A 19,726-nucleotide genomic window follows, 5' to 3' on the forward strand; every position below is an offset into this window, starting at 1 on the left:
AACAAATATGGCTCAAACGAAGTGTGATACTGTTTCGAGCGTGTGCGAGGTGTTAGTGGATGTATTCATAACATCTGACAATTGCATTTCGTATCGGCCGTTATCATATGGTGCCAGAAATATCAAATTTTGATTAACTTATTCAACAGTTCTTGCGAGAACCGGAGCACTAACGATGAGTAACATCTACCTAGAACAAAATGGGTTGGTAAAAAGATTGGCTGGGAGCCACATTAGTCGCCAAGACGTTTCTCAAATCAGAATATCATCAATAAAAGGTTATCACTAGCTACATTCGTCAGTAATCTGTCAATAATGAAATTCGTCTGTATCATGTCATATTTGGCTGTCAGTTCTCCTTATTTCTATGGTTATAAAACTAGTTGTAATGGGCAGTTGATTGATTTAAGTGACTGAGTTAAATTTCATATGTATACGGTTGTGCAGTGATGAATATTTGGCAGAAGACAACATATACAATGTATAAAAAAACACATTTCCAATGTGGTTCTTAGAGTTCAGACGAATCTGTAGTGGGAAAATTTCAGTAAACGCCTGAAATTAATCTATCTTTATAAAGTTAATTTGCGATATACGTTGTTATGATAATTCCTTGTCTTGATATTCGTATGATGTTTTATGTTTCTTTTGAATGGATTTTGTATTACTTATGCATAGTCTATGTTGATGACGTCCTCTTATGACGTCATATAGTCTCTTGCTGTGGCCGAGGAAAAAGTTAAGATAAACATTGTACACGTCGCTACTTTGTTGTCATCATATCTGCTCAGAGATTTTCTGTTGATACTTTTTTTTTTTTACAAGAAACTAAGAACAGCACATACAGGAGTTTTTAAAGTAAGTTTTGCTGTAGTTGTTAGAGGACTAGTAACGTATGTGTGTATCATAAAAAGGTGCTTCTATTATTTCCAGTGAATTTTGACAAGCTATGATGAATTTGATAATACCAATAATACCACTTAGTTGAGAGAGATATATACTGTAGGAAGTTAAGGATTAACCCTGATTTGCTTAGAACAGAGCAACAGAACTCCAATCGAGGGTCACTATAAAACTTACGTTCAAAGCGTGACGGTACGTTATACTTAAACGAGATATTAAGAAATATTTTTGTAGATTAGTTGTATAAAGTGTGGGTGATAAATTTAGACAGGGACGGAGCGTGGTTGGGATAATTTTTATTTGCCCTCCATTTTAGATAATGGTTAGGAGGGTAAGGAAGCTTAGGGGAAATGTGGGTTTGTAAAAGTAATAAAGTTTATGAAATGTAATTAAGCAGCATAGGTCCTCATCAGAATTTGCTTTGGAAAATGTCTACGTAAGTTTGAGGTACTCTATACAGTTTAGTCTATTGTGATGACAGAAATTCATGCACAGTATGATTTGCAACAATGTATTATAATGAAGGATATTATTTAAGGGATGGTGGCACCTTGCGAAATTGAGCATTTTCACACTTAGACAAATCATTTAGATTTTTTTTAATGAGAAGTACAAATTTTGAAGTGATGAATTTTAATGCATACTACAAATGAATGGAAGAATGCATATGAAGTAGTAAATTATCAAACCTTACATTATTCTCACAAATTCAGTTGACGTTAAGATGTTATTGGCAGAAAGTAATCCGAATCTGCCCCTAAAAGTTTATACCTCAGCTCGATGAAAGTTGCAGGATTGTTTCAGAGCATAATTGTTTACAAACAATTGTACAAATACTTATACAATATTGTTGCAGTTGTATATTCTTTTTTTCTTTTTTGCTTTTTCTACAGGTTTCATAAATTACAGCTCGAGGAATTAACCCCATTATTGAAAAAATTGCACGTAACACTTGTGTGGTTAGGTGGACAGGTGCACTTTAATCTGGTGGGTACAGTTGAAAGTGCATGGTAAGAGTTCCATCTCTTTCAGCTATTTTCTCTTGTATTTTCAATGAATATGTACGTAAACATTATTTATACATTAGGTCGGAATCTGCTGAAGAGAATCATGTAGAGGAAGTATTTAGAAAAATTCTATTTACCGTATTATTTATGGATAACAAGCTGAATATTTTGAACTTAATGTGATCATGGTGACTCAAGTTGCAGGTATGATTTTCATCTTTATTTTCCTAAAGATTTAAACAGGTATTGATTCTTATAATAGTTAAGAACCTGCTGATGAGATTTGGTTTGGGAATAATATGAGAAATAGATTGAATATTTTAAACTGAAGGTGACCATTTGCATACACATTTTGAATATTATTTTTTATTTTTTTTATTTTGCTTTGCCGCTGTCTCCCGCGTTTGCGAGGTAGCGCAAGGAAACAGACGAAAGAAATGGCCCAACCCACCCCCATACACATGTATATACATACACGTCCACACACGCAATATACATACCCATACATCTCAATGTACACATATATATACACACACAGACACATACATATATACACATGCACACAATTCGCACTGTCTGCCTTTATTCGTTCCCATCGCCGCCTCGCCAAACATGGAATAACATCCCCCTCACCCCTCATGTGTGCGAGGTAGCACTAGGAAAAGACTACAAAGGCCCCATTCGTTCACACTCAGTCTCTAGCTGTCATGCAATAATGCCCGAAACCACAGCTCCCTTTCCACATCCAGGCCCCACAGAACTTTCCATGGTTCACCCCAGACGCTTCACGTGCCCTGATTCAATCCATTGACAGCACATCAACCCCGGTACACCACATCGATCCAACTCACTCTATTCCTTGCCCGCCTTTCACCCTCCTGCATGTTCAGGCCCCAGTCACTCAAAATCTTTTTCACTCCATCTTTCCACCTCGAATTTGGTCTCCCACTTCTCCTCGTTCCCTCCACCTCCGACACATATATCCTCTTGGTCAATCTTTCCTCACTCATTCTCTCCATGTGCCCAAACCATTTCAAAACACCCTCTTCTGCTCTCTCAACAACGCTCTTTTTATTTCCACACATCTCTCTTACCCTTACATTACTTACTCGATCAAACCACCTCACACCACACATTGTCCTCAAACATCTCATTTCCAGCACATCCACCCTTCTGTGCACTACTCTATCCATAGCCCACGCCTCGCAACCATACAACATTGTTGGAACCACTATTCCTTCAAACATAGCCATTTTTGCTTTCGGAGATAATGTTCTCGACTTCCACACATTCTTCAAGGCTCCTTTGGATTTTTGCACCCTCCCCCACCCTATGATTCACTTCCACTTCCATGGTTCCATCTGCTGCCAGATCCACTCCCAGATATCTAAAACACTTTACTTCCTCCAGTTTTTCTCCATTCAAACTTACCTCCCAATTGACTTGACCCTCAACCCTACTGTACCTAATAACCTTGCTCTTATTCACATTTACTCTTAACTTTCTTCTTTCACACACTTTACCAAACTCAGTCACCAGCTTCTGCAGTTTCTCACATGAATCAGCCACCAACGCTGTATCATCAGCGAACAAAAACTGACTCACTTCCCAAGCTCTCTCATCCCCAACAGACTTCATACTTGCCCCTCTTTCCAAAAGTCTTTTGAATATGTGAATGGTTAATAAATCCCACATTAGATAAGACGCTATTGAAGAGAATTGTGTTGAAGAATTATGTGAAATATACAAGTTAAATTTTTCTTGATGATATCATTTCAAACTAATGAAATTTACTATTTAAGGTACCAACAAGCTGTGCAAATGGCAGTGTGCAGCAGCCTGAGAGAGTATGTAGGTAGCAAGCCACCACTGGCAGTGTTTGCTACTAGTATTGCGGCATTTGCTGTTGTTCTGGTTGGTGTCTCTTTATACCTACAAGGTCACAAGACTGAAATTCTAAACCCAGACATAAAGGTGAGTTTTTGAATATTGATTACATGAGTATTGTTTGTGCTGAGGTTTGAAACCTTGTTGTATATTGCAGTTTTATGTGCTCTTTAATGTTCAAAGTCTTCTTTCTAATAAAGCTATCCATTTCACAGAAATTTCTCTGAATGATAAAACTATCTTATGATTATTCTTAACATATTTTTGCAGTCCACAATAATAGTCTTACACCTGTTTTAAGAGTTTTCAGTGTCTGAATTGTGTCGCTGCACTGTAACTTCATGATCATTTATTGGTAGATTATAGCATTTTACTGATCATTTTGTGATACATTAAGTGATTCAGCATGCTTTCCAGAGCTGGGCATTATTAGGAATACTTTTTCTGCCCAGACAAAGGAAATGATCTTCTTGCCTTTAAGGACTTTTTGTGCAACACATGCAGTTAGTAGTCAAAGGAAAATAGTTCAATCTTGTAAAATACTTTCATTTTAACAAAATAAATCATGGCATTGGTAAATGTAAAACAGGATTATTATGGATCTTTTAGTATGACCCACAAGTGATTACATCACCTCCACGATATACATCTGAGTTCCATTTTGACCATCTGGTCAGATCACAAAATGGATGTAAGTCGGACGCATGTCAGCTTGGCATGTAGAATTCATATACTGTACAGCATTCTTTTATCCTACTCAGTTTCTATCATGATTGTCACATTTTTTATTAGCTAGCTTTATTATGTGATTCTTTAGTTTCTTTTTATGTTTAGTTTAAGATTCTTTTCTTCACATTTCTTCCTTTTTACTTTTTAATTCATATTTTTTCTGAGGTGTACGTACTAATGGTCGTAAGTCTCATAGGTCGTAAGTAAGGGATCAGGTATATGCAACTTTCCCTTTGTGCGTATACCAAAGGTTTGGTGCAGCAATGTAACCTTCCCTTTCTTGTAGTTCTTCTGTGAGCTGTTGAGTTACCCAAGGTGAGGAAGGAGAATGCACAATTATTTTTTGTCAAGATCCTTTCATAGACACAAGTCCTTTTCAAGGTCAGATCATGCAAAAAAAAGGGAGGGTGGGGCTGCCAAAGAGAGGAAGTGGGAGCTTTCAAAAGGTTTAGACCGTTTACAGTCTAACAGTTCTTCTGTCACTTTAGTGACACAAATTTTTGTGCGACTTCTTCCATATAACCTTGGACTCAAGGAGGAGGGTTAGTGAATTACACTCTGTTCTTACACATGATACTTCTTACCTTTGAAGACAATCTGTTGTAATCTAAGATAAATCTGAACCCTATATTTTTGGCTAAGAATGAAACTGATATTTTGGAATACCTTGTTATCCATCCTTGAAAGACTTCACCAAGAGAGCATCATGTTTCATGTATAATAAGTTGATTCATCTTGTGAACTTAGAGTCTTTGCTTCATGCCACTTCCACTTTTAGAATTCTTCCATTGCCTCTAATCCTCAGTCACCCTTATAACATCTTCACCTGAAACATCCTTATCCCTAATTATTTTTCTCACTATTAAAGCTGTCAGTCTCATCTGTGGTGTACATACACCATCTGAAAAGACATCCGTGTTCCTTTCTGGTGACGTTGACTCACATTCACATTGCCTTTTCTCATTGTTCTTCATTCTGTCTACCCTCCTGATTCCAACTATATTATGTTGATTATCCTCTTGTATTTTTAATCTTGACCAATCGTAACCTATACACACTTGGGATTTGCAACCATACATGAGCACTGGTAGAATTGCTCCTTCACGCAAATGTTTTGCTCACTCTACACTTAAATTTTTTCAGTTCATCAGACCTCCAGAACATCCCCAGTTTTCTCCCTTGTATGACTCTCCTTTTAACTTCAGCTCAACCCCTACCATCCTTACTAAACTATACATGCTTATACTTAAACTCATACATTTATTTCTTCACCATGCAAACTGACTGTCTCAGCTTTCAGAATGTTTGCAGATCAATGTAGACATTCCTGATTAGTTAGAATAATTATTTGTAGATATTCTGACAAACTAGCCAAAAAATATGAAATATTGTATACACAAATCAAGTGTCTTTGTTTGGCAGGACTGGAACAGTTTCTACAGAACTCTGTCTGATGTGGAGGTTTGCTTTCCTGAGAGTTGGACTTCAGAAATTACTAAGATAAGATCTAGACGTGAATTACCTGCCACAGCAACATTGGTTCCTGAGATTCCTGTTAATGAAACTGAAGCAAATATTACAATGAGTATATTAGCAGATGTTAATGTTGAGAAAGGTGGCCGTGCTATGGAAGGAATGACACTCCACTCCTATATTTTAGCCAGACATCTTGGTTTTAAACGTAAGTGACAGAATAGCACACAACACATGTATATGTGAGCATATTTGGGAATTAAGGGAATGATTTTTCTCTTCCCTTTTCATCTTGCTGCTACACATGGGTCCTGTTTGAAGTGAACCACATATTGAGAAGCCATACTTTGATGCTGGATAGATTTTTTGTTTCTAAGTGTAAAGAGATAATTCAATTCTAGTAGGTTTTCTCATATAGGAAAGGTACCAGGAGAATCTTCCATATTTGCTGCAGAACTACATGATATTCAGGCAGTACTTAAGTTATTGAGCAATCTCTTAAAAAGAAATTTGTAGTCTGCTCCAGTCCCATTCCATGGTTTGAAATGTCTTGAGACTGGATTGTAAAAATCTGTTCAGAGCATAAAGGTGTAGAATTTTGCTTGTGTCCTGGACTTGCCAGAATCAGCAGAAATGAAATAGCAGATGCTGAAGCTAAAGCTGTCATGTCTAGAAGTCTGTGTGCAATAGTTATACCTCACAAGGCTTTTATGAGGAGAATGAAAAAATATTTTGAATGTAAATGGGAAGGTAAATGGTACTTAGATGCCCAAAATAAGTATGAAGTACGGATGTTGAAGATGTTGAAGTATGGCATTCATCCTTAAACTAGTATTACCATTTTGAGTTTTTTTTTCCAACAGATGATTGTTCATACAGTACTACATTGACTCAGGGTCACTTAATGGTAAAGGGACCTGCCCCAGTATTTGACACCTGTAATTACAATATTACTGTGGAATGTATATTAACAGAATGTAAAAAAATATATGAATCTCAGAGTCAGATATCAGTCATCATATTTTGGGATTTTTTCTCCTCTAAAAATGACTTCCAAAAGCCACTCTACTTTTGATACACTAAAGATCAGTTCTAGAGTGATTATAGTGTTTGTATTAGTCTGAATTGCAGGCAACCTCATATAACATTCAAGTTCTCATATCAATATTTGATATATTCTTAATATATGTATTTAATGCAGTGGAATTATTACTGATATAGTGTATATGGAGTGACAATTCATCCATTCAAAACAGTCATCATGAGGATGAATACGAGAGTGATGAGTTTTTTGGATATAGAGATGATTATCAGTGATTAGCAATGTATTTTTTAGGGTAGGGAATCCTTTGGTAGTTGATGATGGTGTTTGAAGATGATTCTGTACACCCAAGCAGTGAGAGTGGGCTTGCTATATGAATATATTGATGCACAGGCAGAAATTACCATAATTAAAAGAGATCTTATTTTACAGTGATTTTTACATATTTTTCCTTGGAAATTGATCAAGTCTGTTGTTTTTACCATGCCCTAGCATGTAAGATTTGTAAATCACATAAGTCTACATTTTTATTTTCAAAAAGGTAAATGAAAACAGCTATAATTGTAGTGATAGTTATAGTATCAAGATTTACCCATATTAACCCTGGTCTTCCCACAAAGGATGAATGCCCCTCTGGACTGGATCCATCCTTTGTAAGTGGGAATGAAGTTAATGAGAGTAGGTGATTGTTATAGAAAAGAATTGATTAGATCATTTGATTTTATATATACATTTGTTCCATTGAAGTCATATACCTAACTGTATAATAGATTTAGGAAAACATGAAATTTTTTTGGTGAACATTTAGATTTCATTTGGTCCTTAACCTTTAGTTGATAGTTTTGATGAACACTACAACTTTTTATTCATATGAAATAAAAAGAGCACTATATTTTCTATATTATTTGACAGGGGATCTCAGTTCTTTAGAAGTGACAATTGAATTAGCCCCTAGGATAGCAAAAAACTGGACGGCTTGTATGATGTTCTCAGGACCAGCACACCTGCTCCCTGACTCTCCATTGACACCTGCCAACTGCACCATATCTAAGGTATTACCCTGGCCAGTCTTCAAAGATCAGCAATTCTTTTCCCATTTTCCCTCTCCCATCACTTTCCCCCATCCTTCTTCTGCTGTATTCACTTACGCTTATTTATTTTACTTACTTGCAATGTGCTAATCCTACAATCCCATGTGGGTGTGGGCTTCCCATAGGCTTTCAGGTCACAAGATATGATTGGGGATCTCATGGACCATTGGTTGGTCTGAAATGGAAAGCTTTTGTCACCTCATGGTCCATGGGATAGTGTACTGGCCTGTTGCAAGGTTGGACTGGGTTCATATCTTTCTCTCCCACAGGTGAAGTATCATCATTTATTACATGTATTCAGTACATGTTAAAGATATATAAACTGACTGTGATATTGGAGGATTGATTTAATGCTACCTACAAACCATGCAGACACAGGCTTTCCATAGTCTCTCATGTCACAAGATGTGATGGGGATCACTTGGACCATTGGTGGATTTGAGATGGAAAGCTTTTGCTGCCTTTTGGTCCAATGGGTAGTGTATTGGCCTGCCACACAGTCGACTGGTCTCAAATCATCCACACTCATAGGTGAAATGTTATCATCTATTTTAGAAAGAGGTTCTGTGTAACATCAGGGTTCTTTGATAGAAATTGGTCCTTGGGTATTCAAAAACAAATATAAGTACACACACACAGAATGATAGTGGATCATGAGAGGTGAATGATTGTAAGTGCTTATCCACCTTGAAATGAAAGAGCTAAGTAGGAAGATAAGTGTTTTAGAATGAGCTGAGTGAATTTTTTAGCAGTTTTGCTGTAAGGGACTGATGGGTTGATTTGAGTATGGAAATAGGCCGTGTGGAAATTGATGGTTTAATTTGGGAGAATGGGATACCGAGTGTTATGAATGAAAATGGTGAACAACTTGTGGAGTTGTATGCTGGAAATGGACTGGTGATAAAAAAGACGGACATACTTAAAGAGACATGGGGGAGTAGGGGTGACAGAAAGTGGGCATTATTGGATTGTGTACTAATTGATAGGTGTGCAAAAGGGAGACTCTTGGATATGAATAGGCTGAGAGGGATATATGATCATAACTTGGTAGAGTTAATGATGAAGATTCATAGAAATTTAAAGAAAAGGAAATGATATGGGTGGGAAGATGGTGGGGAAAGTGAATGATCTTAGAAAAAAGGCTTTTGTGAAGAGATAAATAACAGGAGTCACTAAAGTTAAGGAGTGGTTGAGGAATGGAAGGTATATAGGGAAGCAGTGTTTACATGCATGAGAGAAGCATAAGACTCATTAGGTACTTTCCACCTGTTGAATGTTGTAGGTACATAAGGTTCTAACATTATACTGTAATGCAAAAAATGCCGGTTGTATGTCCACCATAACTCACAGATATTAGACTGGCTACTGCTTGGTAATGAGCAGTCACTTGTCAAACTAATTTTCTTTTTGAAAATTTAACTTTTTAGTGTGTTTTACTCATGTTTCATTTGTTTCTTTGTTGGTAACGTTGTTAACATACATAGTAATCTGCAGTATTAGGGTTGGTGGCATCGCCACATGCTGGTAAATGATTGGCAAGTAATCACTTGGTAGATTGACCACCTACTATTGCTGTGTATGGCTTTTGAATTTTTTTCAACTTTTTTTAGTGTATGTTGTTTGATTATTTTTTTCATGGATAGTAGGTCACTGGGTAATGGGGACCAGGTGCAAGTAGCTCTGCTTATTCCTATACTGACTGGTGAGTGATCACTTGCTTGAGCAACCACCCATAATTGCTGTTTGTAGTTTTTGAAACTTTTTCAGTTTTTCTTGTGTATTTGTTTTCAATTTATTTTTTTCATGGATAGTGAATCACTGGGTTGTGGGAACCATGCACAGTTAGTTCAGCCTTTTCCTACATGAAAGTCCATGTAACTGAATTTGGAACTGTGGGACTGTGGATCCATGTTACGTGCAAATAACATAGCCTTACATATCTTGGAGAACCCACAACTAATGATACCTTTATTCAACTTTTCTGTGTCTCACTTTGCAGGTCTCCATGAAAGAGTTGCATTCAGCCAAGTTTGTACTTTATTATTTCAATTCAGCTTAGTAACCTTCTGTATGTGCTGGTATTATTTTGCAGGACACTAAACCAGTGGAAGTAATGATGGCTCAACCATGGTTGGTACAAGAACTAAAAGAATGGTGCAGTGCTGGTAGGTTGGGCAGCCTAATGGTGGCTGCTCAACATGAGCTGAATGTGTATTTGTCTGAGGTAAGGATTTTGTTTTATTTCTAATATAACCAAAGGCAGTGTATAGAAAATGTTCTTTATTTAGGTTTTTAAAGATGACCTTATCTGTGGTATGCAGAGAGTGAGAGATTGAAGTCATGTATTCTTGTGTTTCTGTGTATAAAGTTTTTCCATATTTTGTAGTTCCCTGGATTTTGATGTACTTTATCTGTATCAGTATCCTGGCTAAATATTTTTTTATGTAGTCACTAGTAGAATATATGTCAGAGAATCTTGTGTGCTAAATTTAGCTGTAATAGGGACATCAGGATACTTCTTTTTCCATATGTGCTTGAATTAATTACTAGTGCCATCTCTTTCTTGGTCTTAGAATTAATTTTCTTTCTGTCATTTTAATCTCGCTTATATTATTGCCTTTAGAGATGGCTATGATCAGCCAGTCTGGGTCTTGCTGAACTCAATTGTTTAAGGAATAGATTGATATCTCAACTGCATATTCATGTACTGTAATTTGATAGTAGGTCAGCATTTAATGAAATCCACCAAATTTACTTTATAATTGTGAGCATCATATCACAAATGCACCTTGTTTATTTTTCAGGGAGATGTGACTCTCATCCAAGTGCATATTTTGTACACCACATGCCTCTTGTGTGTTATGATGATCGTCCTTCTTTTTTATTTTGTTTGTGGAAAACGTTCTACTTCAAGAGGAAAGATTGTGCAAACTTCAGACAAAGTAAGTTATCAGGTGAATTCTCTTGTATTGAGTCAACGTAATATATATGTGGCCCCCTTCTCTGTTCCAGCTTTTGGAAAAGTAAGAACTGAAGGGGAGGATTTTTAGCCCCACTGCTCCCAACCCTTTTAGTTGCCTTCTGTGATGTAGAAAGCGACTAAAAGGGTAGGGAGTAAGAGCCTGGAAATCCTCCCCTTCAGTTTCTACTTTTCCAAAATAAGAAACAGAGAAGGGGCTAAGTGAGGATTTTTCCCTCAAAGGCTCAGATCCCTGTTCTTGAGACTACCTCACTTAAGTGGGAAATGGCAAATATGTATGAAAAAAATTGCCATTTCCTGTGTCACTGAGGTAGCACCAGGAATAGATGAAGAACTGGCCTCATTTTCTCACATCCAATCTCTAGCTGTCATATATAAAGCACCAGAACCCCAGAGCCATCTATCCTTAATCAGGCCCCACTGACTTTTCTGTGGTTTTCCCTGACCACTACGTTCTCTGATTCAGCCTTTTAGCAGCATGTCGTCCTCTGTAAACCACATTGCTCCAGTTTGCTCTATCCCTTGCTCACTTTGCACCTTCCTGCATGTTCAGGCCCTAAATCTTCAAAGCGCCTTTCACTTTATACTTCTACCTCCTCATTAGTATCCCCCCTTTTCCTTATTCCCTCCACTTCTAACATGTATACCCAAGTAGTCTTCCTTTCTCCACTCACACTCCCCTCTTTCCAAACAATTTCAGCACGTCTTCTTCAGCTCTCACATACATACATACATATCCCCCTTCGTACCACATATCTCTCTTACCCTATCATTTCTTATTCAATCAGCTCTCCTTTTACCACATATTGCCCTTAAACATTTAATTTTGAATACATTGATTTGCTTTCTGAATAACGTTTCCAGACCACACTTGTCAGGGAGATGTTATTCAGAAAGCAACCACAGACCACACTTGTCAGGGAGACAGATCTGCAGTTCAGTGACTTCCTGGCTTCTTTTTTCTGTACAATAAGGTTATGATGTTTGCCCTTTTCCAGTCCCTTGGCTCTTTGCCTTTTTGCAGTGATATCTTGAACAGTACTTCAAGAGGTCTGTCTACTGTATATGCAAATATCTTCAGCACATATGGTGAAATTTCATCAGGACCATGAGACTTGTATGCATCAAGAACCTTTAGTATTCTGGCAAAAATGTAACTTGCCTGTACATTTAGATTGATTGAAGATAAATACTAGTGCATGTACAGAGAAATTTATGTGGTAGGTAATGCTAATGAATTTACTCCAACATTTCATAACATTTTCATTTTGTGAATGTGACTTATTCTCTATAACCTTTCAAGTTGATTTCACTGCTGATGGTATTTCCCTTCTTAGTAATGGATAATACTTCATTATCTATAGTTAATTTCATAACACATTCATTTTCTCACCATAACAATACCTCTTTATATTAATCTGGCCAACAACAAACTCATATTATTTGCTTTCATAAAAGTTTCAGGAGCTGAGCTTTACAACAATGTTGCATGCTTTTATATATACATTAGATGTTTTCTGTAATAGATTGATGCGTAGATGAAAATGGGTAGAATGCTCATACAAAATAGTTTTATAAGATGGTAAGAAAGTTAACATGTGCAATTAAGGCCTTTATTCATTTTTACTGAGGCTGCCTTGATAAGGTGAGAAAAGCCATTTTGTGTTTATAAAAGAAATGGGCTGCCAGAGTTAGCTCAGTAGGTTACAGATGCAGTGAAACCAATGGTTTTTTTTGTTTCATAATCTTAAAGGAGATGTCTTAATAGATATTATCTTTTTCATATAGGTACCTCTTCATCCTTAGCTGCATCATCAGTTCTCAGAGGACTGTAGTGGATGTTTGGTATCATCAAATGTGAGTTTAATTGAAATGTTAGTAAAAGAATCCTATGCATCTTTATTATTTGATGTTAATACAATTGTAGCTGAGGAATAGGAAATTTAAGATGACGTAGTCAAGAATACAGGTGAGTTGAAAGTTGAGAGAAGTGCTACATAACTATAGGAAAAGACAAATTTATTAAAAGCAGAATGAAAAGCATGCAAATGATTTGATACCGTAAATGCAATAAATGTAAGAATGTGAAAAAATTCGTGAATGGCAAGAAAATTGTCAAATTAATTACTTTTTGCTTTCTGTGTATTAAATGCATCATATTCTTAATTTATTACAATGACTGGACTGGGCTAGATCATGACTGGATCTTCAGGCAGCAGATAATATATTGACAGAAAAGGGGAAAAGTTTTGAAATAATTTGTGACTGTTCTGTTCATATTGATCAGTTTACAGCAAGAAAGCACCGGTTGAGTATTCACTGAAGGAAGTAGACTTCTGCTTGCTGCCATTGTGTGTAGATTATATCCATAGTTTTGTTATGATACATCATACTATAGTGGAATCAGTCTTACATATAAAAGTTCTAGATGTAAACCCAAAGCTGAGCAAAATTTAGGGGTGCTGTCTGTTTTTCTGTGCTGGTTGTTGTCACATTAAAGTCTGGTTTAGCAAGCTTTGACTTGCATTGCTCATGATGAAAAGGAATTGTCAGATGTGAGATATCTTTTGTTATCGAGTGGCTTATGTTCAGGAGTTCTCTTTTGTGTACTCCTCACCATGAAGTACTTTCTTTCCCCCCAGTTGCTAATTTTAATCTCTGTATGTCTTTAGGACAGGGAATAGCACCTCTTGGATCAACCTTCACTGTACTTGTGCAAATAGTTAAGTGATCTTGCATTCACTAGTAGTTGAAGCCTAAATTAGCTAATTCCACTTTCCATTTATTTTTTTCAATTGAAAGGGGGAGTCATACATTAGTTATCTTTGTTATTGAACAGAATGTATTCAGAAGTTTTTCTTGTATATTCATTTAATAGCTTTAAGTAGTTCTTGAAGAAAACAGATTTTTTAGGATTTTTTTTTTTATTCAAATTACAAATATAATTTCTGGTTTACAGGCTAACACCCATTGGTCAGATTTCAAAGTACCTCAGTAAGCTTTTTGAAGTTATCATATTTTCTCCACTATTATTGCAATTTCTTGATCCCAGGACTAATTTAACCAGGAATCTTTCATTATGATTGTGAGCACTTTGGAAATTTGATAGTGTTCATGGAATGCACAAAGCTGATTGCTTTATCATCTCAGAAACTTGATAATTCCCTTCTACACAGGAAATTTGACCTTGTAAAATCATGATTACTAGTGTGTGTGTGTGTGTATGTGTGTGTGTGGGAAACAGAATATTGGAGATGAGATATTACAGTATTAAAGAACCAAAGTTTCAGTTTAAAGGGATATTTGCATTTGTATTCTCTTTTTGCTGTTGTTTTAACAGATTGACATTGTATCAACAGACTGAGCATTTTCTTCTCTGTACTCTATATGGTGAAAATGTGCTTTGTATTAGTTTGAAAGAAATTGTTTCAGAATTTGTACTGCAGGTGGATTGGTTTGTCAGTAAAATGTGGAAGGTACCTGAGCTTTTTTGTAGGATAGGGCAAGCAGAGTTTATATATGTTATTTCTTGTTGGTTAACCTATTCCATACAGTATTGGGTACCACCACCCCTATCCGAGTCCAAATTTTACTAAAAATATATAGGATACCCCTTATCTGTAAAGAAACAAATTGAACAATATAATTAATCTGTATGTAAAAGAAACAGTTATAGACTCGACTCAGATGATGGTAAGGGGGTGGCAATAGTGCAGTTGTTTATGTTCCATCTACAGACAAACAAACCAGCAAGACTAAGGTCCCATGGTAGCCTTCCTTACTCATATACACTCCCAGAAATATGAAACATACCTAAAAAACTATAAAATAGTGTAGGGCCCATGTATGATTTGTTCCTCAAGTTTTTCATGCCCATTTGTTTATATTGTCCATATCACATTGTGTTTTTTCTTTATCTTTCTCATTCTTCATTGCTTTACTTACTCTTGTATCATCAGCAAAGCTCTTGACTATAATTTATTCTTTTATCTATGACAAATATGATAAAGAGTACTGAAGCTAATATTGTTCCTTTTGGAACAGTGGAAAATACATCTTCATATGTTTCCAATTGCAACTACCTTGAAGTTTCTGTAGGTTAGAAATTCCTTGATCTGTTTTCATGGGATTGGCTGATCACTTGGCCCTCTTGTTCTTCATTGGTAAAGTTTTTTTTTTTTTTTCTTATACTATTTGCCATTTCCCGCATTAGCGAGGTAGCGTTAAGAACAGAGAACTGGGCCTTAGATGGAATATCCTCGCCTGACCCCCTTCTCTGTTCCTTCTTTAGGAAAAAAAAAGAAAAATATATATATATATATATATATATATATATATATATATATATATATATATATATATATTATCCCTGGGGATAGGGGATTAAGAATACTTCCCACGTATTCCCTGCGTGTCGTAGAAGGCGACTAAAAGGGGAGGGAGCGGGGGGCTGGAAATCCTCCCCTCTCGTTTTTTTTTTTTTAATTTTCCAAAAGAAGGAACAGAGGGGGCCAGGTGAGGATATTCCAAAAAAGGCCCAGTCCTCTGTTCTTAACGCTACCTCGCTAACGCGGGAAATGGCGAAAAGTTTGAAAAAAAAAAAAAAAAATATATATATATATATATATATATATATATATATATATATTTTTTTTTTCATACTATTCGCTATTTCCCGCGATAGCGAGGTAGCGTTAAGAACAGAGGACTGGGCCTTTGAGGGAATATCCTCACCTGGACCTCTTCTCTGTTACTTCTTTTGGAAAATTAAAAAAAAAGAAAAAAAAAGAAAAAAAAAAGGAATTGCAACCTTTTAAGTACATTTGATAACCCTACTTCCCTAATACTATCATCAAAATGCAGAATGAGAAAATACATTCAGGGTAGCAAGTCATGTTGGAGAAAATATGAATGTGTGGTGGTTTACTATGAAAGTATATTTGGTTGCAAACTTTAGTGTTTTCTCTGCTTCCTTGGCTAACTGAGGCCAGCCAGTCTCCTAAATTTTGCCAGTCACAGCATAGCTTCTTCTTACTTATGAATACAATTTATGGCTATGAAACAGTTAGTCATGGAAGCAGTATCCTGATTAAGGCACAGAAATTTCAGGTTGTCTTACTTCTTGTATATTTAATTTTTCCCATGACTGTTCAGCTAGTTCACAGTATTCAACTCTATTCATCATCAAACATGTTCACTTTTCACTTTAGTGCAGTTTCATGTCATACAGTATTTCATATTGGATGTTAAGGGAATAGTCTGGTTGGAGGAGATTCTATTTGGGCTAGACTGCTACGTAGTAAAAGATAGGAGATATAAATTTCATTAAAATGCCATCCATAAAGTATTAGAATAGAAACTAAAACATCTAAGCATGGTACAATCTTTACTCTCCACTTAACCTCACACCTCAAGTATATTCACTTTTAAATTTTATGGGATTGGGAGCAGTTTACACATTGCTTTTTACCCTCTCATTTTTCATCATACCTAGCTGCTCAGTAATTGACAGTTTTAAGCAGTGTTGTCATAATGTCCGGTTGCTCTTTGTCTTTATGGGGCCTATACAGTTGAAGAGATTTTTGTGCAAGTGACCATCTGGTGTATTGCAAATATTGATTGACTGTTTGTACTGAATACATCATCAGTAGTATGCTAGAATTATATTTGTAAAATGCATGAGCATAATTAAATTTAACTCTCCATTTACTTATCAACCACATGCCTCAGCTATTTTCTCTAATACATTTGTAAATCTTAAGGGAAGGTTGACTAATTAATACATACTTTCTAACCCTTTCAGTATTTGCTTCATCACCATACCTAACATATCTGCACTGTGTTTGAGAGATTCTTTATTAATTTTTGATCAAATGTTTCGTGCTCATAGTGGGATACAGACATAATATTCACAATTTCTCTAGATAAGTTATCTCTCTCTGCCTTAACCATTACCATCATTCTTAACTCCAATCAGTGCATTCTGAAAATTTTAAGAGAATGTCATGTAATACAGGATGGCTATAACATGCATCATCTTTAACTGAGATGACATTAATGCCTGAAGCAGAATACCCTCTATTATTTTTCACTAATGTTGACACTTTAAATTTCCCAATGACAATTGTGTAGATGATAAAAGAAGCAACCAATAACAGGATACATTCCCTTAGAAGAAAAACACAATACAGAAAAACTAATGTTTATTATTGCTTTTTGACATTTAGGTGAAGAATTACAATAGTTCTGTACTATCAATTGATATGACTTTTTCATGGAAATACTTTATGTATGTTACAGTTCTAAAAGGAGTATTTTTCACTGTAATCTGTTTATGACATTTAAAGGCCATTTCCCTCTGCAATTCTTCATTAGTTCAACAACTCCACTTGTAAATTCATCACATGCATGAATAAGGTTCTTGCACATTTACTTCTATAGAAGCTTAACTTCTCTGTAGGAATTTGGGCATATCAAGGACACAGTTGCTGTGGGCATGAAAGCCACTTTTTTTAGGATTTTAATAATGAAGGGTTTCTTCCCCTTCATTACATTTTGATGTGAATAGCCTAGATTAGGGTATCAATATTGACAGTCGTAATCCCCTTACAGTTGCAATGTAACATAGCTTAAACCTACTGTTATCCTTCTACCATTACTATACACAGAGAGAAACATGTATTTGTGATTAAGTTGAATTTGAATTCGTGGGACATGAATTATTTAAATGTAAGAGAAAGGATGAGAGGAAGAATGAAGAGTAATGGTGAGATGAGTTTGGATAGAGAAAAGGATTATGTACTTTTTGTGTGAAAGGTAAGCATAAGAATATTTTTATTATTGTATAATAAACTGATGATAGAAGCAGTTAGGGGTTAGCAAATAATGAGGTGTGCATAGGGAGCAGATAACAGGAACTAAGACAAATTGTGGTGGTAATTTGGCAAAAGTGTATGACTTGATGAGAAAAGGTTCTGTTGTAGTAGGTGCAGAAAGGGTTCTGTTGTAGTCTATGGCATAATTGCAAAGGTTGATATAGTAAAAGTAGTTCTTTGGCTGGAAGGAGTAATAGTAATGGCGGCATAATGAGTAAATGGGATTTATAACTTTTTTTTTTTACAATGTAGAGAATATAGTTTTTGGTCAAAGGAATGTTTTAGCAAAAATAAGGGAATAGATACAAAGATATATGAGAGTATTGGAAGGCAGGTAAGCCACTATTAGCCTAAGGAAAGTTTAGGAATGGAGATGTTTGTAAGCATAGTGGAACTGATCAAAAGAAATAGTTCAACTTCTGTATGTATGAAATCTAAGTTAGCTAAAATAGAAAGACATGTTAAGAAATCTGTGGATATGGATTTCCATGGATAGGGAAGTGGAATAAGATTGAATAAAGTGAGAGACTATGACGTTAATATAAGGTTTGGAATATGAAATGGAATAGTTGTTGAAATGAGGAATTATGTGCTGAAAGGTTTGAGCAAGTGAAAATGGATTAGGTACAATGAGTTACAGTGACTTTGAGAAAGCTGAAGATGGGGGAGAACAAAAATGAGATGATAAAGCAGAAGGATATGGTTAAGGTGATGGATGAAAGAGACATCATATTAAAATGTGGTTGACATGAATATTTGGTATTGTGCACATGGAAATGCATTGTGGGAACTGAGTACACCACTCTGATACTGAGTAGGAGACAGCATAGCGGGTATGGCTGAGGTCAGTACCATCATGAATGTCTGGTATTTTAAACTGATAGAGGTGCATGGAGGAGACTGCAAGCACTACTACTGGATGATTGGAGATGGCATGTTGGATATAGGATAAATCCACCATGATACTTGATTTCTGTCATTCACAATTCATGTTCTGTATAAGATATGATTGAATTGTTAATTGCATACTGTATATGAGTATGAAATTCTAGTTGGGTATAAACATGGGTCTTTTGTATTTTGGTGCCCAGAAGGAAATATTGATATGTACATTGTGTTCATATATTCATACAACTATAAAATTACTTCTTTTGTTACATGTATTTCTATATCTTTTAAATGTAGTATTAATCCTTTTACTGTGGTGTGCGTGTATACCTAAATGCCTTTTCCAGCATAGTGAGGTGGCATCAGGAGCAAACAAAAAATGGCCTTCTTTGCTTACATCAGAAACCAGACCATTAAAGAGGCAAAAGTTACAAGACAATGCATTTTCCATGATTTTATTTAAGCAGTTTTATGTTTTAGCTAATAACATTATGTGGAAACAGCTGTTATGAGCATCATGTTCAGTGCAGAAATATTTGTTCTGTCAACGGTCAGATTTATTTTTTAGATCTTGTAAGTTACCAACAAAAAACATGTACTCTTCATGCCTAAGACTCATTTTAGCATAGTATGATGGTTCAAACTATGTATATGTATAAAACTGTGATTCAAAAGATGACTTAAAACGTCTTAAGTTTAAAATATCTGCAGCATGATATCCTTTCTCTAATAGTCATTGAGTTGATGAAACTAGAACAAGTAATGTTGTACTCTGACTTAGAGTCTTTAATATTCTGTTTACGTACTTGCCCAGGTGGCAACTGCAACATTCCTAATCATTTGTGTCTTAT

General features: G+C 35.8%; 1 protein-coding gene across 2 annotated transcripts; it reads left to right on the forward strand.

The window, feature by feature from the left end:
- Positions 1 to 732: 732 nt before the first annotated feature.
- On the forward strand, positions 733 to 13,140 carry LOC139753416 (transmembrane protein 248-like). 2 transcript variants are annotated; one of them, XM_071669891.1, is made up of 7 exons: positions 733 to 858; positions 3,713 to 3,884; positions 5,949 to 6,207; positions 7,954 to 8,093; positions 10,225 to 10,356; positions 10,937 to 11,074; positions 12,901 to 13,140. In XM_071669891.1, exons 2-7 carry the CDS (start codon positions 3,732 to 3,734, stop codon positions 12,916 to 12,918), a joined length of 840 nt encoding a protein of 279 aa, XP_071525992.1. In that variant the 5' UTR covers positions 733 to 858; positions 3,713 to 3,731; the 3' UTR covers positions 12,919 to 13,140. The 2 variants fall into 2 exon arrangements, with proteins under 2 accessions (XP_071525992.1, XP_071525993.1); XM_071669892.1 differs by lacking the exon at positions 733 to 858 and adding an exon at positions 1,071 to 1,095.
- Positions 13,141 to 19,726: the final 6,586 nt, after the last annotated feature.

Source organism: Panulirus ornatus, chromosome 14 (genome assembly GCF_036320965.1).
Source record: "Panulirus ornatus isolate Po-2019 chromosome 14, ASM3632096v1, whole genome shotgun sequence".
NCBI classification, from domain to species: domain Eukaryota; kingdom Metazoa; phylum Arthropoda; class Malacostraca; order Decapoda; family Palinuridae; genus Panulirus; species Panulirus ornatus.